General features: G+C 48.1%; 1 protein-coding gene across 5 annotated transcripts in view; it reads left to right on the top strand.

The window, feature by feature from the left end:
* pde3a (phosphodiesterase 3A, cGMP-inhibited) overlaps nt 1-15,322 on the top strand; it is a 73,952-nt gene that overhangs the window by 31,158 nt on the left and 27,472 nt on the right. For 3 of the 5 annotated variants that reach the window (XM_048267557.1, XM_048267556.1, XM_048267553.1), the window contains exon 2: nt 10,497-10,547. The exons of 1 other annotated variant lie outside the window; for it this stretch is intronic. In XM_048267557.1, the coding sequence (XP_048123514.1) occupies nt 10,497-10,547 (51 nt within the window). Of the gene's footprint in view, nt 1-10,496; nt 10,548-13,443; nt 14,209-15,322 lie in introns of those variants that run through there. One more of the 5 variants, XM_048267555.1, reaches the window with a different exon arrangement.

Genomic DNA, 15,322 nt, shown 5'->3' with positions numbered 1-15,322 from the left:
CAAAGGGCTACGGTGTCGACGGGAGAGGAGAGTGAGAGGAGAAACATGATTTTGAAACACTCCTGCTTAGCAGGCCCTTGCCTTTTTCCAGATTCAGTGCTTACGTTCAAGCCAAACCATTGCGCGCGTGTTTTTATTCGTGCTGCAAGCAGAGAACACACACATATGACAACGCTCATGAAACATTACAGTTCAAATGAAGTACCCATGTGCGATAATACCCATTTATCACACTCATGTCATAGATTCTAGCAGGAAGCTAGTGGTTTACTTATCTAATAGCCATATGTCAGCCCAGCGATTGTGCCAAATGTAAATGACTTGCCGCACGTACACGGCACAGAGCTCTGCAAATAACGCTTCGCACTCTGTGCTTGACGACACAGGCATCTCTTTTTTTTTTCCACCTCAGCGTAAAGCCTGTTGGTTATCGCTCATTGTTACTGGCTCAGAGTGTGTGTAACCCCCAGGGCCTTATGTGTCACTGAGTCCACTCGTGAGCTATGGAGTGTTGGAGGGGGGACGAGCGACTCAATCGCCTCCCGTTTTTATTGTGCGCCGGGCTCGCATGTGCTCATCATTTGTTGTCTTGTCTATTCATAGCCTCAATAGGACTGTGATGATGGGGACAGGAGATGGAGATGAAGACATGGGGCCTGTCTGAGTTGTCGATCGTCGGGTTAGAGAGGAAGGGGTCAGGCCCCTCTTCAGCGACAGTCTTGACTTGCACGAGGGTGCCTTGTCACCACTTTTAGCCCGGTCACTCCCCCCCGCCTCACACACACACACACACACACACACACACACACACACACACACACACACACACACACCGTCACCCTCACTTTGCTCCCACTCTCTTCACCTTCTCTTGTTTTCTCTCCGTGAGCCTCTTCAAGCACACACATCTCTCTTTCTCTCTCTCTCTCTCTCTCTCTCTCTCTCTCTCCCCTCTCTCTCTCTCTCTCTCTCTCCCTCTCTCTCTCTCTCTCTCTCTCTCTGGCCGTTGTGTGGCTGGCAGGCCTCAATAGGAGGGCCTCGTGGCGGCTTTTATTCCTTACAAGGCCCTTTGCTGCTGCGCGAGCGGGTGCCACGTGCGGAAGCCACCACTGCTGCCATCGCTGCCACCTCCCCCTCCACTGCCCCTGCTGCCGTCCTTCCTCACGTCAGCGGGCCAGAGCCAGCCTGCACAGCCCCTCTGGGGACCTGGAGGGAGGATGGAGGCTTTTTTAATTGGCCAGGAGCACTTAGACCAGTACATTTTGTCCTTGGTTAATTTAACATAGACTGTCCCCCCAACCTTTTTTCTTTTTTTTTTTTTGAAGATTTTCTACTCACTCTTCAAAAGCTGCCATGTGATGTTTGTGTGTGTGGTGTAGGTGTGTGAGAGTAAGTGTGCAGGTGTGTGTGTGTGTGTGTGTGTTACGATCTGGAGTCCGTGTGTGTGTCTGTGTGTCTGTGTGTCTTTGTTTAAGTGTGTGTGTGTGTGTGTGTGTGTGTGTGTGTGTGTGTGTGTGTGTGTGTGTGTGTGTTGTTTAAACCACTTATGACATTTGGAGTGGATATTAATGGATAACAGGGGAGATGAGGTATTAGACCTCAACATGCACCTGGGCAAATTTTTGGTCTGACTACACTGGCTTCCCGCTCCAAATGTTCCCCATCTATAATGTCGGAGGATAAACAGTGCCGGGTGGTCTCGCGTTAGGGGTGTTCAAAAGACTGCCAGCCCCAAGAATGTTTATGACCATATGCACAAGAGCTGCGCTTTAACGAGCGAGCAGTGTCCCGCAGATGTCCCGCTAACTCACCAAACTACAACGGGGCCTGGTGCCGGTGCCGTCTCCTCTCCACTTCTCGACATCACCTGCGTCGGCTGGGGCGCGTTTTTACGGCCGCCTCGTTAACGCATCTCAGACTTCAAATCCACGTGAGAGGGGCCATGTGGCACTGCGGGACCGCAGCAACAATAAGGATGTCAAACACATACAGTACAGTACCCCAATGCTCCTCTGGTTGGCTGGGGGGAAAAGAGAGAGTGGTTGGATTTACAGAAGAGAGAGGTGTGTGTGTGTGTGTGTGTGTACGCTGAGGTCTGCTCACATGTTTATATTGAGTGCATGTGCGTGTGTGTGTGTGTGTGTGTGTGTGTGTGTGCATGTGTGTGTGTGTGTGTGTGTGTGTGTGTGTTTTTTACACTTTCACTGGCTCATTCAGTCCACACTTCTGCTGTGTCACAACTTAAGAGCTCCTCCCTAACAATCTGTCTTGTGTAAATACTTAAGAGCCTGGGGGATGTAACCTACACAGTACACACACACACACACACACACACAGATAAACACACTGTTCATTAGCTCTCTGTCGTGCTGCTGATGACGCAGTTGCGTGTTTATCGAGTGGCAGTACCGTGGTGCTGTCAGCTGTAATTGACTTCACGTGTTGGTTCGGACGCACATTATGATCATTTACGAGCGGGCTGTCAGTGTGCGGCACTGGCACCAGCGTGAGTTAAGAACCCCAGTGTGTTTGGCCGCCGTCCACTGTTCATTTGTCTCTTCGGCTGTGCGGAGTGTGGTTTACTGTTCAAACATGTGAACATAATGCTTTTTCTCTCTCCCTCAGTTTGTGCGTGTGAGTGAGTGAGTGTGTGTACAGTATGTGTGCATGCTAATGTGTTTGTATGTGTGTGTGTGCTCTTGTGTATGTGCTCTTCCATCCATGCATGTACTTTGTGTGTGGTGTGTGTGTATGTGTGTGTGTGTGTGTGTGTGTTCGTGTGTCAGTGTGCATGTGGTTGAGTGTTGGCCGTGCAGTTGGCAAGCCCCTAGCCCTATCTCATGTTTGACCTTTCCGCGGATACAACGCAGGCCCCACTGATATTGTGCTCTTAAGCGGGAGCAGATGCGAGTGAGTGCGCGGCTCATCCTCTAAATCACGGCCCCCTCCGCTCCGCTCCACGCCACTCCGCTCCGCGCTCTCTGAATGAGCCGATTCATGCCCGTGTTTTCCATTGCTCGGGAAACTGCTTGACAAGTCCTCACCGTGCCTCTCTTCCCCCCGGGCAATAAACGCGGCCTGTCGAGAAAAACCCAGGCCTAGCTACCCACCCCAAAAAAGCACCATCCTACTCTCACGATGAGAGAGAGAGAGAGAGAGAGAGAGAGAGAGAATGTGTGTGTGAGAGAAAGAGGGAATGACTGAGAGAGAGAGCGAGAAAGAGAGAAAGAGAAATGGATTGCTTGGCAGTCTGGACTCCTGTCCTGTCCATCTTGCTGCTGGCTAAACTAACAGACTAATGGCTCTTTGTTGGGAGGAGGGGGGCGCTTGGTGGTGCCAGTGGAGCTGTCTGTGTGTGTGTGTTGTGCGTATTTGCGGGCAGTGAGTCTGCCTCCCCTGGGGTTTCATGGCTCACTATGTGCGGTCCTGTTCACCTCAGCCTTTCCATTGCCCAAGCTGTCTAACATGTAACGATATATGGTGTTAATGTCGGCACACTGCTTCCGAGCTGTGGGCTGACTTGAAAATCCCTCTAGGAAACCCAAGACCCAAGTTCCAAGGCGCAATTTGTTCCCTCTTGTAGTTCTTTTTTGGTTGGGAACTGAATTTAATTTCACCAAGACCTGATCCAGTGAGGTACCTCTTGTAATTACCATTTCATTAAAAAAACTGCCTCTAGCGGTCCAAAGAACTCAAGGTTAATATTACACAACTGGCAGGGTGAAGTTTTACATCAAAACTCTCATGTTAGCTTTTTAGGAGAGAGCAAACAGTAAATCCAGAAACTCTATCGGTTCAGTGGGCTTTTTTAACGTGTTTATTGGCGGTTCACATTGTTTTTGAATGGAATTATGCCTTCATTTGGTGCTCTTTTCTTTTCGTGCAAATGAGACTCACCTTGGTCAATCTTTCACCAAGCCCCGTGTCATATTCAGTAACACAATTTGTCCTCCCGTTTGGAATAACACCAGTGAGACTGAGCAGGACTTGGCTGGCGGCTGACACTGAAGTCAGTGGAGACAAAGAATACAGTACAGGCTGGTCTGGGTCAAAAACTAACGAGCCAAGCGTTCGCTCACTCCCTCGACCCGCCCGGGCCAAACCGATTCGCACGGCCCGAGCACCAGGAGGTTCCTCTGTATGTACTGAACGTTCATATCTGAGGACGGACAAACAGAGTTTTCACCGAGGCTTGCGCGATTTCATCACCCCCCAATATTTAATCTCTGAAGGTGAAGATGCATCCGTTTCATGTTTTTTTTTGTGTTTTGTGCCTAAAAAGAAATAAAGGAAAAAAGAGGACAGACTTGGTTTTCTCTCGCACAGAGGCGCCTCCGCAGTGAAGTCCTCCCCTGATTGTCATTAAGCTTTCCCCTGTAATTGTGTGGCACCGCTCAGGAGCATGAATGCGTCTTTATGCCCTAATAGGCTTGGAGAGAGAGAGAGAAAGAAAGAGAGAGAGAGAGAGAGAGAGAGACCGAGAGAGCGAGAGAGAGAGAGAAAAAGAGAGGGAGTACCCAGGGACTTTTCAAGTGGAATCAGTCTCAGGCTAGACTTGAGCGCAGGCAGGCAGCATTGCTGCAGGGCTCCTGCTGGGCTTTTTGCCAGAGGTTTGGAACTTCCCCCTACGCTAACCCCCATGCTGGACTGTGGACTCAGGAGTCTAAGTTTCCCCCCTCTTATAATGTTACAGGCCTGGAGGTGCCTGCCAAGCCACCATCTTTCAGCAGATAGCTTATAGGAACTGCATGGGGTTGGGCAGTCATCTGAACAGAGCCCAAATCGCCCCCATGCCATGAAGGTGGGATGTTGTTCTGCATGTGGGATGTATGAGAAAGCTCACTCTGCAACATCTCTCATGAGTTGTAAAAGACACTCATCTTTTCTCTGCCAAGCGACATTCACCGTGTATTGTTGCTCGGAAATATACTAATGGCTTCCAATTGGGCTAAAACTAATGAGTGATGACCCAAATTATATTGTATCAGGCCATAGCTCATAAACAGTGAACAGTGGGAAACCGCAAGTCCTGACAGGCCTATGCAGTTTTATTCTCATAACATTTTGTGCATGTTTTTAATCAAACAAATTCTCTTTGTCATGACCTAAACTACTCCCAGCTCCTCCCTGATCAGTATTCTGAATAAAAGTCTTAAAAACAATATTTACAGACAGACTGCAATCTTGATTGAGATCATATGGTATTGTCTGGGTAGTGAAACAGTTATTTATGTAAATTTACTCACAGAATAGAAATATAAAGTATATTTGAAAATTGCCATTAGATCGTGTAGCTGGATGTCATGTTTACAATCCACAATTGCCTCCCCCTAGGAGCCCAAAATACTGGTTTGTTGACAAAAGCTAAACATAAGACAGGCTTCTGCCATATAGTGAACGACTATCTGGGAGTGGTTGCTGTTTCTAGACCCAGAACATGTTGACTACAGCAGTCTCTCCTGTCAACAGTCTGACAAACCGACTTTCACCAGGGTGCCACAGACATGCTACTGATGTGACATGTTAAAATACGATTTCTCTGCATAGCCTAAGGCAATTCAACGCATTGGTAGGTATTAGCTGTCATCTATTTATGTGAATGAAGCCAGAGTCTTAGCACCAAGTCAACCAAACTGCATATTTTTAATGTTTCCATGAATGTATTTTAATGTAAGCTATATGTGTCATTATTGTACTGCTTGTTGAATTATTGCACCAAATAGATGCAAGATAAGGTGTTTTGATGCAAAATGTAGATTACTAATTAAATTCATGCTGTAAATACCTTGTAATTTAAAAATTCATCCGGTAAAAAAGGCTTGTAATATCAATTTTACCTGTGCATCAGGCTGTTCATGTTAATTTGTTAAGCATTCATCTGTAATGTGTTCAAGTACTCAGCTGCAACGCTTTCACCAGACCCAGTTTGTAAGACCGTGGCTTGATTTTCTCAAACAAGTCATAGTTGTTGAAAAGTAAGTGCAGTGTGATATATTAGAGTTGTTTTAATAGTAGTCTATAGTTGGTTGGAAAACACAAGGATGTGGTGGTGTGAGTGTGTGTGTCAAAGAGGGGGTATACGTGTCCGAGTTAGAGCAAATGAATGCTGTCTGAAGAGGGTCATAAATTCCTTTGCTTAATACACACTTTTGTGGGAGGGCCCCATGTCTCTCGCTGTTAATACTGGCTCACATCTTGTAAGCCTGGATAGTAAAGCATTGGGGCGTCTGTTTTAAATGACATCTGCTTTATAAATTGGCCTATTTCTCAGTTCCTCCACGTCCATGCGCACACGGCAGATTAAACCCCCTTTCCGCGACAGGTGATTCATTTGTAACAGGGCCGTTTGTGATCTATGCTCAGTGTAGTCTAATGATGATGAAAGTGGCAGGGGGGGTGGTATGGGCTGTCAGGATTATAGATGCTGGCCTGAAGTTTATGGATTTCTTTTCCCCAAAAGACTTGCATGTTCATCTGATTACCTTAATGCAAACTCTTAGCATCGATTCATGGCTTTCTACACCCCAAAATCCTTTTAGGCTTTGTCGTAATAGATGTGGCTGTAAGTCTATTATGTAAGTGGACTGGAGGTGGTGAATGGACAACACACACACACACACACACACGCACACACACCACTATTTATTCATCAACCACTTATGGAATATATTGACAGTATGAACACACAATCATTCAAACAGAAAAATAAGCACTTAAAATAATACAAGTAATAACTTTGCATTCTGCCTGCATCTTGACAGTCTTCTTATGCAAAAGATTTGTGAATGCAGCTATTACACAGTAATAATAACTGCAAAAATGTCAGACATAAAAAACAAATAAGAAATGTGTAAGGGAATAAGACCGATTCATTTCTGTCCGTCATATTTTTTTTTTTTTTGTATTTCCTGAATAGCTGTCAGACACTCGCCGATGTAGAGGGTCTGGCCACTTCACTCGCCTGCTCGTAGTTCCAGCGTGACAATTCCTAGCGGCACACTGGTCTTGAAAACAGCGCCATCTGCAGGTCATGAGCAGGGCCACCTTTGCTGAGCATGACAGCCAGAAAAGCACAGCCATAGAGACAGTCAAGACAGCAGGCCCACCAGGAAGCAGCTTACCCTTTCACAAAAATACACTCTAATTCCCGAACGATTTCTGTTAACGCAAGACGTTATAGGACAAACACAGCACGCCTCTGTACAGGCACAGACGACAGAAGTAAGCCGACATTGGAGGTAGGAGGAGAGAGGACCGTCCTGGACCACAGTATCCACGGGGGTCATAAAATGGACATTATGCTGGTTATGAATGAATCATTGTGGAACTGTGAATGGTAATCTTGTGCCGGACTGCATTATGGGCCTCTGTCGAATGCTTCCCCACTGTCTTTACATTATTAAAAGTGCATTAGAGCCGTAATGGAGACCGTCGGGGGAGCACTAGCTCCGGGTGGTGGGCACACATGCCCGCTCAGGCTGAAACTGGGAACTGGCGAGGCGGTGTGTGCACGTGGCGTGCTAATGCTCCCACTTCCTGGCACAGACAGGGAGAGAGAGGGAGAGAGAGAGAAAGAGGGTATGAGAGAGAAAGAGACAGAGCGAAAGAGAGAGAGAGAGAGCAAGAGATTGGGGCCAGGCTTTAAGCGATGCCAACGGCAGCAGTTCATTCATGGTAAATTAAGCCGGCACTGATTCATGCTCTTATTACGAGGATTGCCTCATCTGTCATTTAAGCCAACGCAACAAAAGCCCAGCACCCCCTACCCCCCCTGTTTTATTCAGCCTCTGTGAGAAAAATAAACCAAATAAAATAGCATTTCACACTTTGTATCCTTCTGTATTGTGATGCCTGGGACATTAATACAATAATGTCACTCCGAGGGAACTCAACAGTCACAGGCTGCTCTTTTTCCTCCACTTTTAAGCTAAAATAGCAAACAGCCCCATCGCCTGAGCATGAGAAGAGAAAGACTTTGAAACGCCCTGCGCACTCTCTTCCTCCCTCCCTCCCTCCCTCCCTTCAATGGCGGTTGATTGATGATTTTTGCAGAAGGCGAGAGGACGCGGGTACTCGCTCTGGGCCTCTCTGTTATTACCTCAGCTGCTAGGTGAGCTGCCACTGGAGCTGAGGCTGAGGCGGCCGCTGGCGACTCGGGGAAAAACACCCCGGATAGTGTGTGTGGGACGGGACGGGACAGGACGCAGTTGCCGCTTTCGGAAACACTGGATGACGTCCATGAATAATGTTGACTTTCCAGAAGAAAGTCTCTCTCTCTCTTTTTCTCTCTCACACACACACACACACATACACACACACACACACACACGCACACCACACACATGATGTTAAGTCAGGGCTGTCAGCTGCAGCTGAGTGTCTCTGTTTGAAATATACCATCCATCCCACAGGAGCATGGGGAAGAGAACGCCATCGAGGACAGATGCAGATGGTAACTGCAGGTCGTAACTGAGACCAGACATCTGTTGGTTTTATTTTATACAAGTAAAGTTGTCATTTTGATTGTTATCTTTGTGTATAATCTGGTTAATAATGGCATGGTCCAAGTATTTTTAGTGAAAAAAGTAGTGCATTGGCCAGGGGCAGGAAAGTGTGAAGAGTGTAATAGTATCATAATAGAGGATTTTGGATGACATATCTCTGAGGCAGTCCAGCACTTCCTTTCATTCTGTTTTGCCTTCTTTTCTTCTTTCTCGTGGTCCAAATCACGTTCGAGGCGAGGTGTGACGCTGTGGCAAACTGACATTTTCACCCAGGAAAAGTGCCTCTGCCTCTCGCTGCTGAATAATTTAATGAATGGAACTACAAGCAAAGGCTTCCTCGCACACACACACACTCACACACAGCACCCCCACCCTACCCTTGCCCCATGCAAGACACAGTGTTTGAATATGCATGGCCCGTGGCTCCATCAGAGGAAAGCGAAGAGGGAGAAACTGGAGAGAAAGGGAGGATGAGAGGGGTTATGTAACATTACGTAATCCCCAGTGCCCCTCCGACTGAAACTCCTCGGTCGCAAAAGGCAAATGACAGCGGCTCCTTTTTCGATGGCCTCCCCTTTGACCCCCTTGTCAAAATATTAGCTTTTGGAACCGAAACGGAAGCGAGTGAGAACAAGAGAGAGAGAGAGAAAGAAAGGAAGCAGATCCCTATTGACATCTCTGCTGTGCATTAGACTTCTTTGGAGCTCCCCAAGATATATTATTTGACAGAGTCACAAATTTGTGTTATTTGTGGATTGATCACGTGATCACTCTTGTTAATAACTAGACTTTAAGCACAGCACTATCTTACACTTTTAGCATCCCTTAGAAGGCATACTCTTTGAAGACCTAATTTCGCACTGAATGTCTGAGGGCTATGGTGAAAGACAACTGTTGGAGTATTAGTTTTGGAGTGACAAAGGCCGTGGTTTAGTGGTGCCAATCTGGGAGAGGGCAGTGGTTTTGGTGCTGGTGTTTGGACCCAGCCAGTCAGTCGGCCCAACGCCAGGGCACGTTGTGTACTCTGAGAGCCACGGCCAGTGTGTGGCATTGGTCCGGTGTGGACGCAAATATCACTGATTTACTGCCAGGCTGTTAGGCCTCTGTAAACCATAAAGGAAAATAACCATTTGTTATGCCGTCCACTGTTTTCTCAATTTTTTCCGACATGGGAAAATATTCGCATAAAGAGACGGCCTGTTTTTTTTTGTGAATTCATTAATCACCGTCCCCAATGACTTTATTTTGCTCTACAGTGTTCGTAGCAACCGTGCAGGGAACGTTGCACGCGCAAAACCACTTCCATCCAGATTCTAGAAAGTCGCAAGTCGTCACCTCGCGTCTCTGTCTGATTGTTCGACTCGCGACACCCTGGCATTTTTAGTTCTCACTCTCTCTCTCTTTCTCTCTCTCTCTCTCTCTCTCTCTCTCTCCCACTCCTCATGTGTTTTTCTTTTTCTCCGTGCGCCGAAGTGGAGCGTGTGCTGTTTGGTGGTGCCTACGGGAGGCTGTGCCGCGCTGTCTGTTAATTAGAACGCATAAAGTTTACTGCCTGGGAGAAGCCATTACGCCGTGCAAGAGGACTAAGTAAAGCAAGGCTGACTGTGAAATTGAATTACCGATCGCATGTTGTTAAACAAAATGGAAACGCGTAGAATGAGAGAGAGGAGTGGGAGCGACAGAAAGTGAGATAGAGACCTGGAGAGAAGAAGAGGAAGAGAGTGAGAGAGGGAACGAGAGAAAAAAGAGAGGTAGAGAAGCATCCCAGGAGCGCCCCCCCCCCCCTTTCTCTCTCCCTCTCCCTCCCTTCCTCCCTCTCTCTCTCCCTCTGTCTCTTTATTTGTGAATGCAGTATTCTTAGCTGCCCGCCGAGCGGTGGAGTAGAATGCCAGTGCAGCTCCAGCAGTGCCGCTGGTAAAGAGTGACCGGTGAATAGGAATGCGCGGCCAGTCTTTGTGTGTGTGTGACCCTCGCCTCTGTCTCCCCACACAGATGCTCTCACAGCCTGAATGGGACCACAAGAGAGGCGCCCGAGGATCCGCGGTCAGTACAGTGTGTGTGTGTGTGTGTGTGTGTGTCCTCATAGGACATGTATGTGTGTATTGTTTTAAATTTGTCTTGGTAATTAAGTTAGATACACTTTGGTTTTGTGGATTTCTTTCAAACATGTTCATGAATATATAGATATCCTTTGTTCCTGTGTACATTGTCCATGTGTGTGATTTTCCTTCACAAGAGCTTGGAGGCAGTGTGTGTGTGTGTGTGTGTGTGTGTGTGTGTGTGTGTGAGGATTTCTACAAGTTCATTTGGTGTCATGTTTGGTGTTACCAAGTGTTTAAACATGACTGTGTGAATTTCTGAGCTGAGTGTGTAGACTTGGTGTGTGTGTGTGTGTGTGTGTGTGTGTGTGTGTGTGTGTGTGTGTGTGTGTGTGTGTGTGTGTGTGTGTGTGTGTGTGTGTGTGTGTGTGTGAAGGCCAGATGAAGAGAGAAGAACAAGAACAAAAGGCTGCCAGTTGGTAGTATCTCCCATCTCGAGCTGTCCACAAGGGCAGTCACGATAATGCAGTCACATTAAGCGCTCTCTTATTCCCTCTCACTCTCTGTTTAAGTGTGTGTGTGTGTGTGTCTGTGTGTATTTTTGTGTGAATTTGTGTGTGTGTGTGTGTGTGTGTGTGTGTGTGTGTGTGTGTGTGTGAGTGCATGAGTGAGAAAACACAGTTGCCTGTCTATGTGCATATATATGTCAGTGCACAATTGTATGTGTACAGTATGTCTGTACGTTTGTGCATCTGTGTTGTCTCAGGTTGTGAATTATTGTGTGTCTCAACATTCCTTTGTGTGTGTGTGTCTGTGTCTGTGTCTGTGTGTATGCTCTGTTCTCCATGCTTTTTCCCTCTTGACACCCTGCCTGGCACGTGGCGTGGGTCGAGCACGTGTGTGTGTTCTCCCCGCTGACATCTCATTGCCGTTGCGGTCGCTTCCCCGTGCTGACGTCATCAGCGACACTCTCAGGCTAAGGCTTTTCTCGTTAGACAAAGGGACAGACGTACACCCCAACACACACACACACACACACACACACACACACACACACACACACACACACACACTCTACTGTACCACCCCCATTAAAATCCCCACACACTCACCCCCATTATCTTGGCGTACCGTACCTTGTCGTCTTTGTCGGCACGCGAAGCGGCCGGCTCACACACGTGCCGTATCCGTACCTTCCGTAGCAGTAAAAGCCCCCGATGATTATCAAACATAGGTGGTAATCCTGCTCTCAGATCAGCCTTCAGCGTGACGGAGGCTGTGAGGTACAGCGGGAGATATGTCCGCATTGCTTCAGCATCCAGTGCACTTCAGAATGGTGAACGCTGCTATGTCCCTTCAGCATTCTGAGTTCCTATTGCAAAATGGAAAATGTTCAAAGTCATAACTTGTCTTTGGGAACTAAAACTGAGGACCTACATGAAGGACTTCATGAAGGACTACTACACTGTATTTTATTCAATATAGGTAGCACTATAAGAAAGATGTGTCCAGTTATCCAAGATGCCTTGGGGTTTTAGTGATACCGATTTCAGCTGTCTTTGCTGAGGTACAGTAGCCACAGAACAACATAACACACCATTCCCACCAACACCAGCCTAGATCTCCCTGATGTGTGAGTTGGAGGTGTGTTTTTTTTCTCCCCCATAATGCCAGTCTCCATCAGAGTGCTTTATCTGTGGAGCGATTAGGACCCAGGGTCCGGGTGACAAGCAAGCCAGGGGCTGCCGGTAAGGCTATTATGTTGTTGATGGAGAAAGGGCCTTGGACAGCAACGGTGGTGGTCAGAGGCTTACAGGAATGCAGAAGGGCTTTACATGTGCTAAGCCCGGCCTGGGAAAGACGCCTGTCCATCAGCACTGACCCACAATAGGCCTATTTGGAGGAGCGCTCTCCGAGGGAGGGGAGAGCACGGCAGGATAATGGATTGAGCTGCTTCTGCTGGAGCGGGAGGTTGGACACTGATATCGCAAACAATGCACCAGCAGTGACACAGGACAATCTACACACAATGTAATGTGTGTGTGTAATAGTGTGTGTGTGTGTGTGTGTGTGTGTGTGTGTGTGTGTGTGTGCGCGTGTGTGTGTGAGTGTGTGTGTGTGTGTGTGTGTGTGTGCGTGTGTGTGTTAGCGTTTGCATGTTTGCATGTCTTATCAGGAGGATATCCTTTGCTTCACAGATCAATGGCACTGAATGGCTGTTGTCTCCGTCCCAACCTGCTCTCCTAGTGTCTTAAATATGTCAGTGTCTTGGCCACTCTCAACAGGACAGTTTCACATTGTATATACTTGTACCAAAAATAAAGATGGCCACCTTTGGAAAAAGCTGTTTACCGCCTTTGTTTGTGTCACCGGTGAGTCGGTGTTGTGCCAATGTGTGTGTGTGAGAGAGAGAGAGAGAAAGTGGGAAAAAGTGAACTGTTTCCAAGTGTGTTTTTGACGTACATCCCCTCAATTGAACTGTCTCACGGCTTTCGATCTCGTGGTCTATTAACCCTTAAAGGAGTCACACGAATGTTGGGAAATGAACGTTCTAAAGAATATCTGGGTTCATTGAATTCAACATAGAATTTTAGAACCTTCAATTGTTGCGGAACTTAGAACGTTCAAAAACCTACACCTTTAAGGGTTAAGTGGATGACCTCAGACCGGTTTTCCCTTTGCATTGATTCCCCCAGCGCTGGCGGGGCGCACCCTGAGCGAGCGGCCCTTTCTCTCTGAGCGCGGCGTGTGTGTGTGTGATGAAGACACAGGCAAACAGGAGAGCCGCGGTCCACTCTGACGCACTGACGGGGAAGAAGAATGGACACACATTTTTGCGAAGACCCCAAGGTCCCAGGAGGAACACTACACCCCCGCTCCCTTAACGAATCCAAACATCCCTGCCAAAGTCCATCTTCCTGTCACTCATTACTTTGGGACAGACGCCTCCCCCAGTTCTTTTCCAGACGAATCCCACCTCTTCCCCATATAAATAGCCTTCTATGATTAACAGTTTGGATGACTGTGTGGGAGGGGAGTGACTCCCTGTTGTGTCCAGTTTTAGTCCCAAACAACTTGTTTATTGTGTGGACCAAGGCGCTGCTCTTTGCCCCTGGCCATCTCCTAGCAACAACCTATTTTCAATGGGAATGTTTCCTGCCGCCGCCTACCTCTGTGGAGTGCATGTGAGCGTGGAGCACCTATGTGCAGCGGCCCTCATGCCATTGGTCCACGCCACAGCAGCTGGGCTGCTCAGGGGAGGTGCGGAGTGTGTGGAGAAGGAGGAGTGGGGGCGATGGTGCGTGTGTGTGTGTGTGTGTGTGTGTGTGTGTGTGTGTGTGTGTGCACTCTTAGCAGATGAGGGGAAGGACTGGTGTGAAGTGTGGTCAGCTCTGTTAATCTCCAACCCATGCAAGGAGAAGAAGCCATCTCAGACAAAAAACGGAAGAGGACACTGTAGGCAGAGGACGCCCACAGACAGACGGACGGACGGACGGAGGGAGAAGAGAACGGGGCAAGAGAGAGGGGGGAGGGCAAGAAGGCAGTTGGAGGAGGGTGGGCACAGGCTCAGGGTCTGCCCCGGGGACTGGACGATGAACAGCAGGCTGGCGCATGCCACGGGAGGACTGCGTCCAGATGCAGTCCGCACTCACCCCCCCAGTCAGGTGCAGTATATTCTCTCTTCTCATAAAGACGAGGACCAGGAGCTGTGTCGTGATAGAAGAAGTGCACCCATATTTGTTTGCCAGTTTTGGGTGTTGGGGTGGGAGACAGAAAAAAAAAAAAAAAAAAAAAAAAAAGCTCGGAGTAGACTTGTGATTGAGCGCGGAACAAGGAACCGTTTTTTGAAGTGCAGCTGTTCTGCGAGGGGCTTTCGCGAAGCAAGTGGAACATCGCATAAAGCCTGGGCCGGTCCTGCAGCGCAGAGAGGGGAGGCGAGAGCTTTGGTGTGTGTGTGTGTGTGTGTGTGTGTGTGTGTGTGTGTGTGTGTGTGTGTGTGTTTTCTTTTACTCTCCTTCGCTCCACTCGTATTTCTGTGAATCGAGTCCTGTGTTTGTGGCATGCCAGGGTTGCTCACAGCCCGCGTAAATCAGCAGTCCATCTGGGGAGATTTATTGATGCCTACAGCCGCCATGTTCCTCGACAAGCCCATATTAAAGCCGGGGCTCGTATATTTTGGATACACATGTTTTCTTGAAGCGCGTACGAACGCACAGATGATCGTATGTGGTGGTGGATGAGTTATTTCATGGTTCCCCCTATGGAGCAGGTAGTTAGAAACTGGAGAGAAATCCAGCTCTGTGTTTGCATAAGTTTTTTTTTTTTTTTTGGAAAAAGGCATCAGTTTCGGAACATTGCCTTGCTTGAGCTACAAATGGGAGTTCAGAGAGTTTAATGTCTCACCCCTTGGGTACCCCCACCATTAAACACACACACACACACACACACACACACACACACACACACCATTCACCATCGTACTCCTTAGTCCAGCAGACACCCAAGAGCGGATTGGAGGAGGCTGGAGCTATCGACAGTACATTGTGGTCCCTGGAGACGGGAGTCTGGTTGATCTGTGGGGGCTATCCGACATAACAAGCCCATTATTCACCCCCCCCAGGACTACAATCAGTCAGGGCCTGATTGGTGTTTAGACAGTGAGTGTTTCTCCGAGGGGGAAAAAACTAAGGTCAGCGGACTGGACAGCACCCAAAGCGCCGTGCTCAGAATCCCAATGAGCCTGCGCTGGCCATGACTCGCAAAGTCCTTAACCGCCAG

Source organism: Alosa alosa, chromosome 17, assembly GCF_017589495.1.
Source record: "Alosa alosa isolate M-15738 ecotype Scorff River chromosome 17, AALO_Geno_1.1, whole genome shotgun sequence".
NCBI classification, from domain to species: Eukaryota; Metazoa; Chordata; class Actinopteri; order Clupeiformes; family Clupeidae; genus Alosa; species Alosa alosa.
The sequence above is the reverse complement of the archived record's forward strand: the minus strand, read 5'-3'. Positions and strand labels throughout refer to the sequence as shown.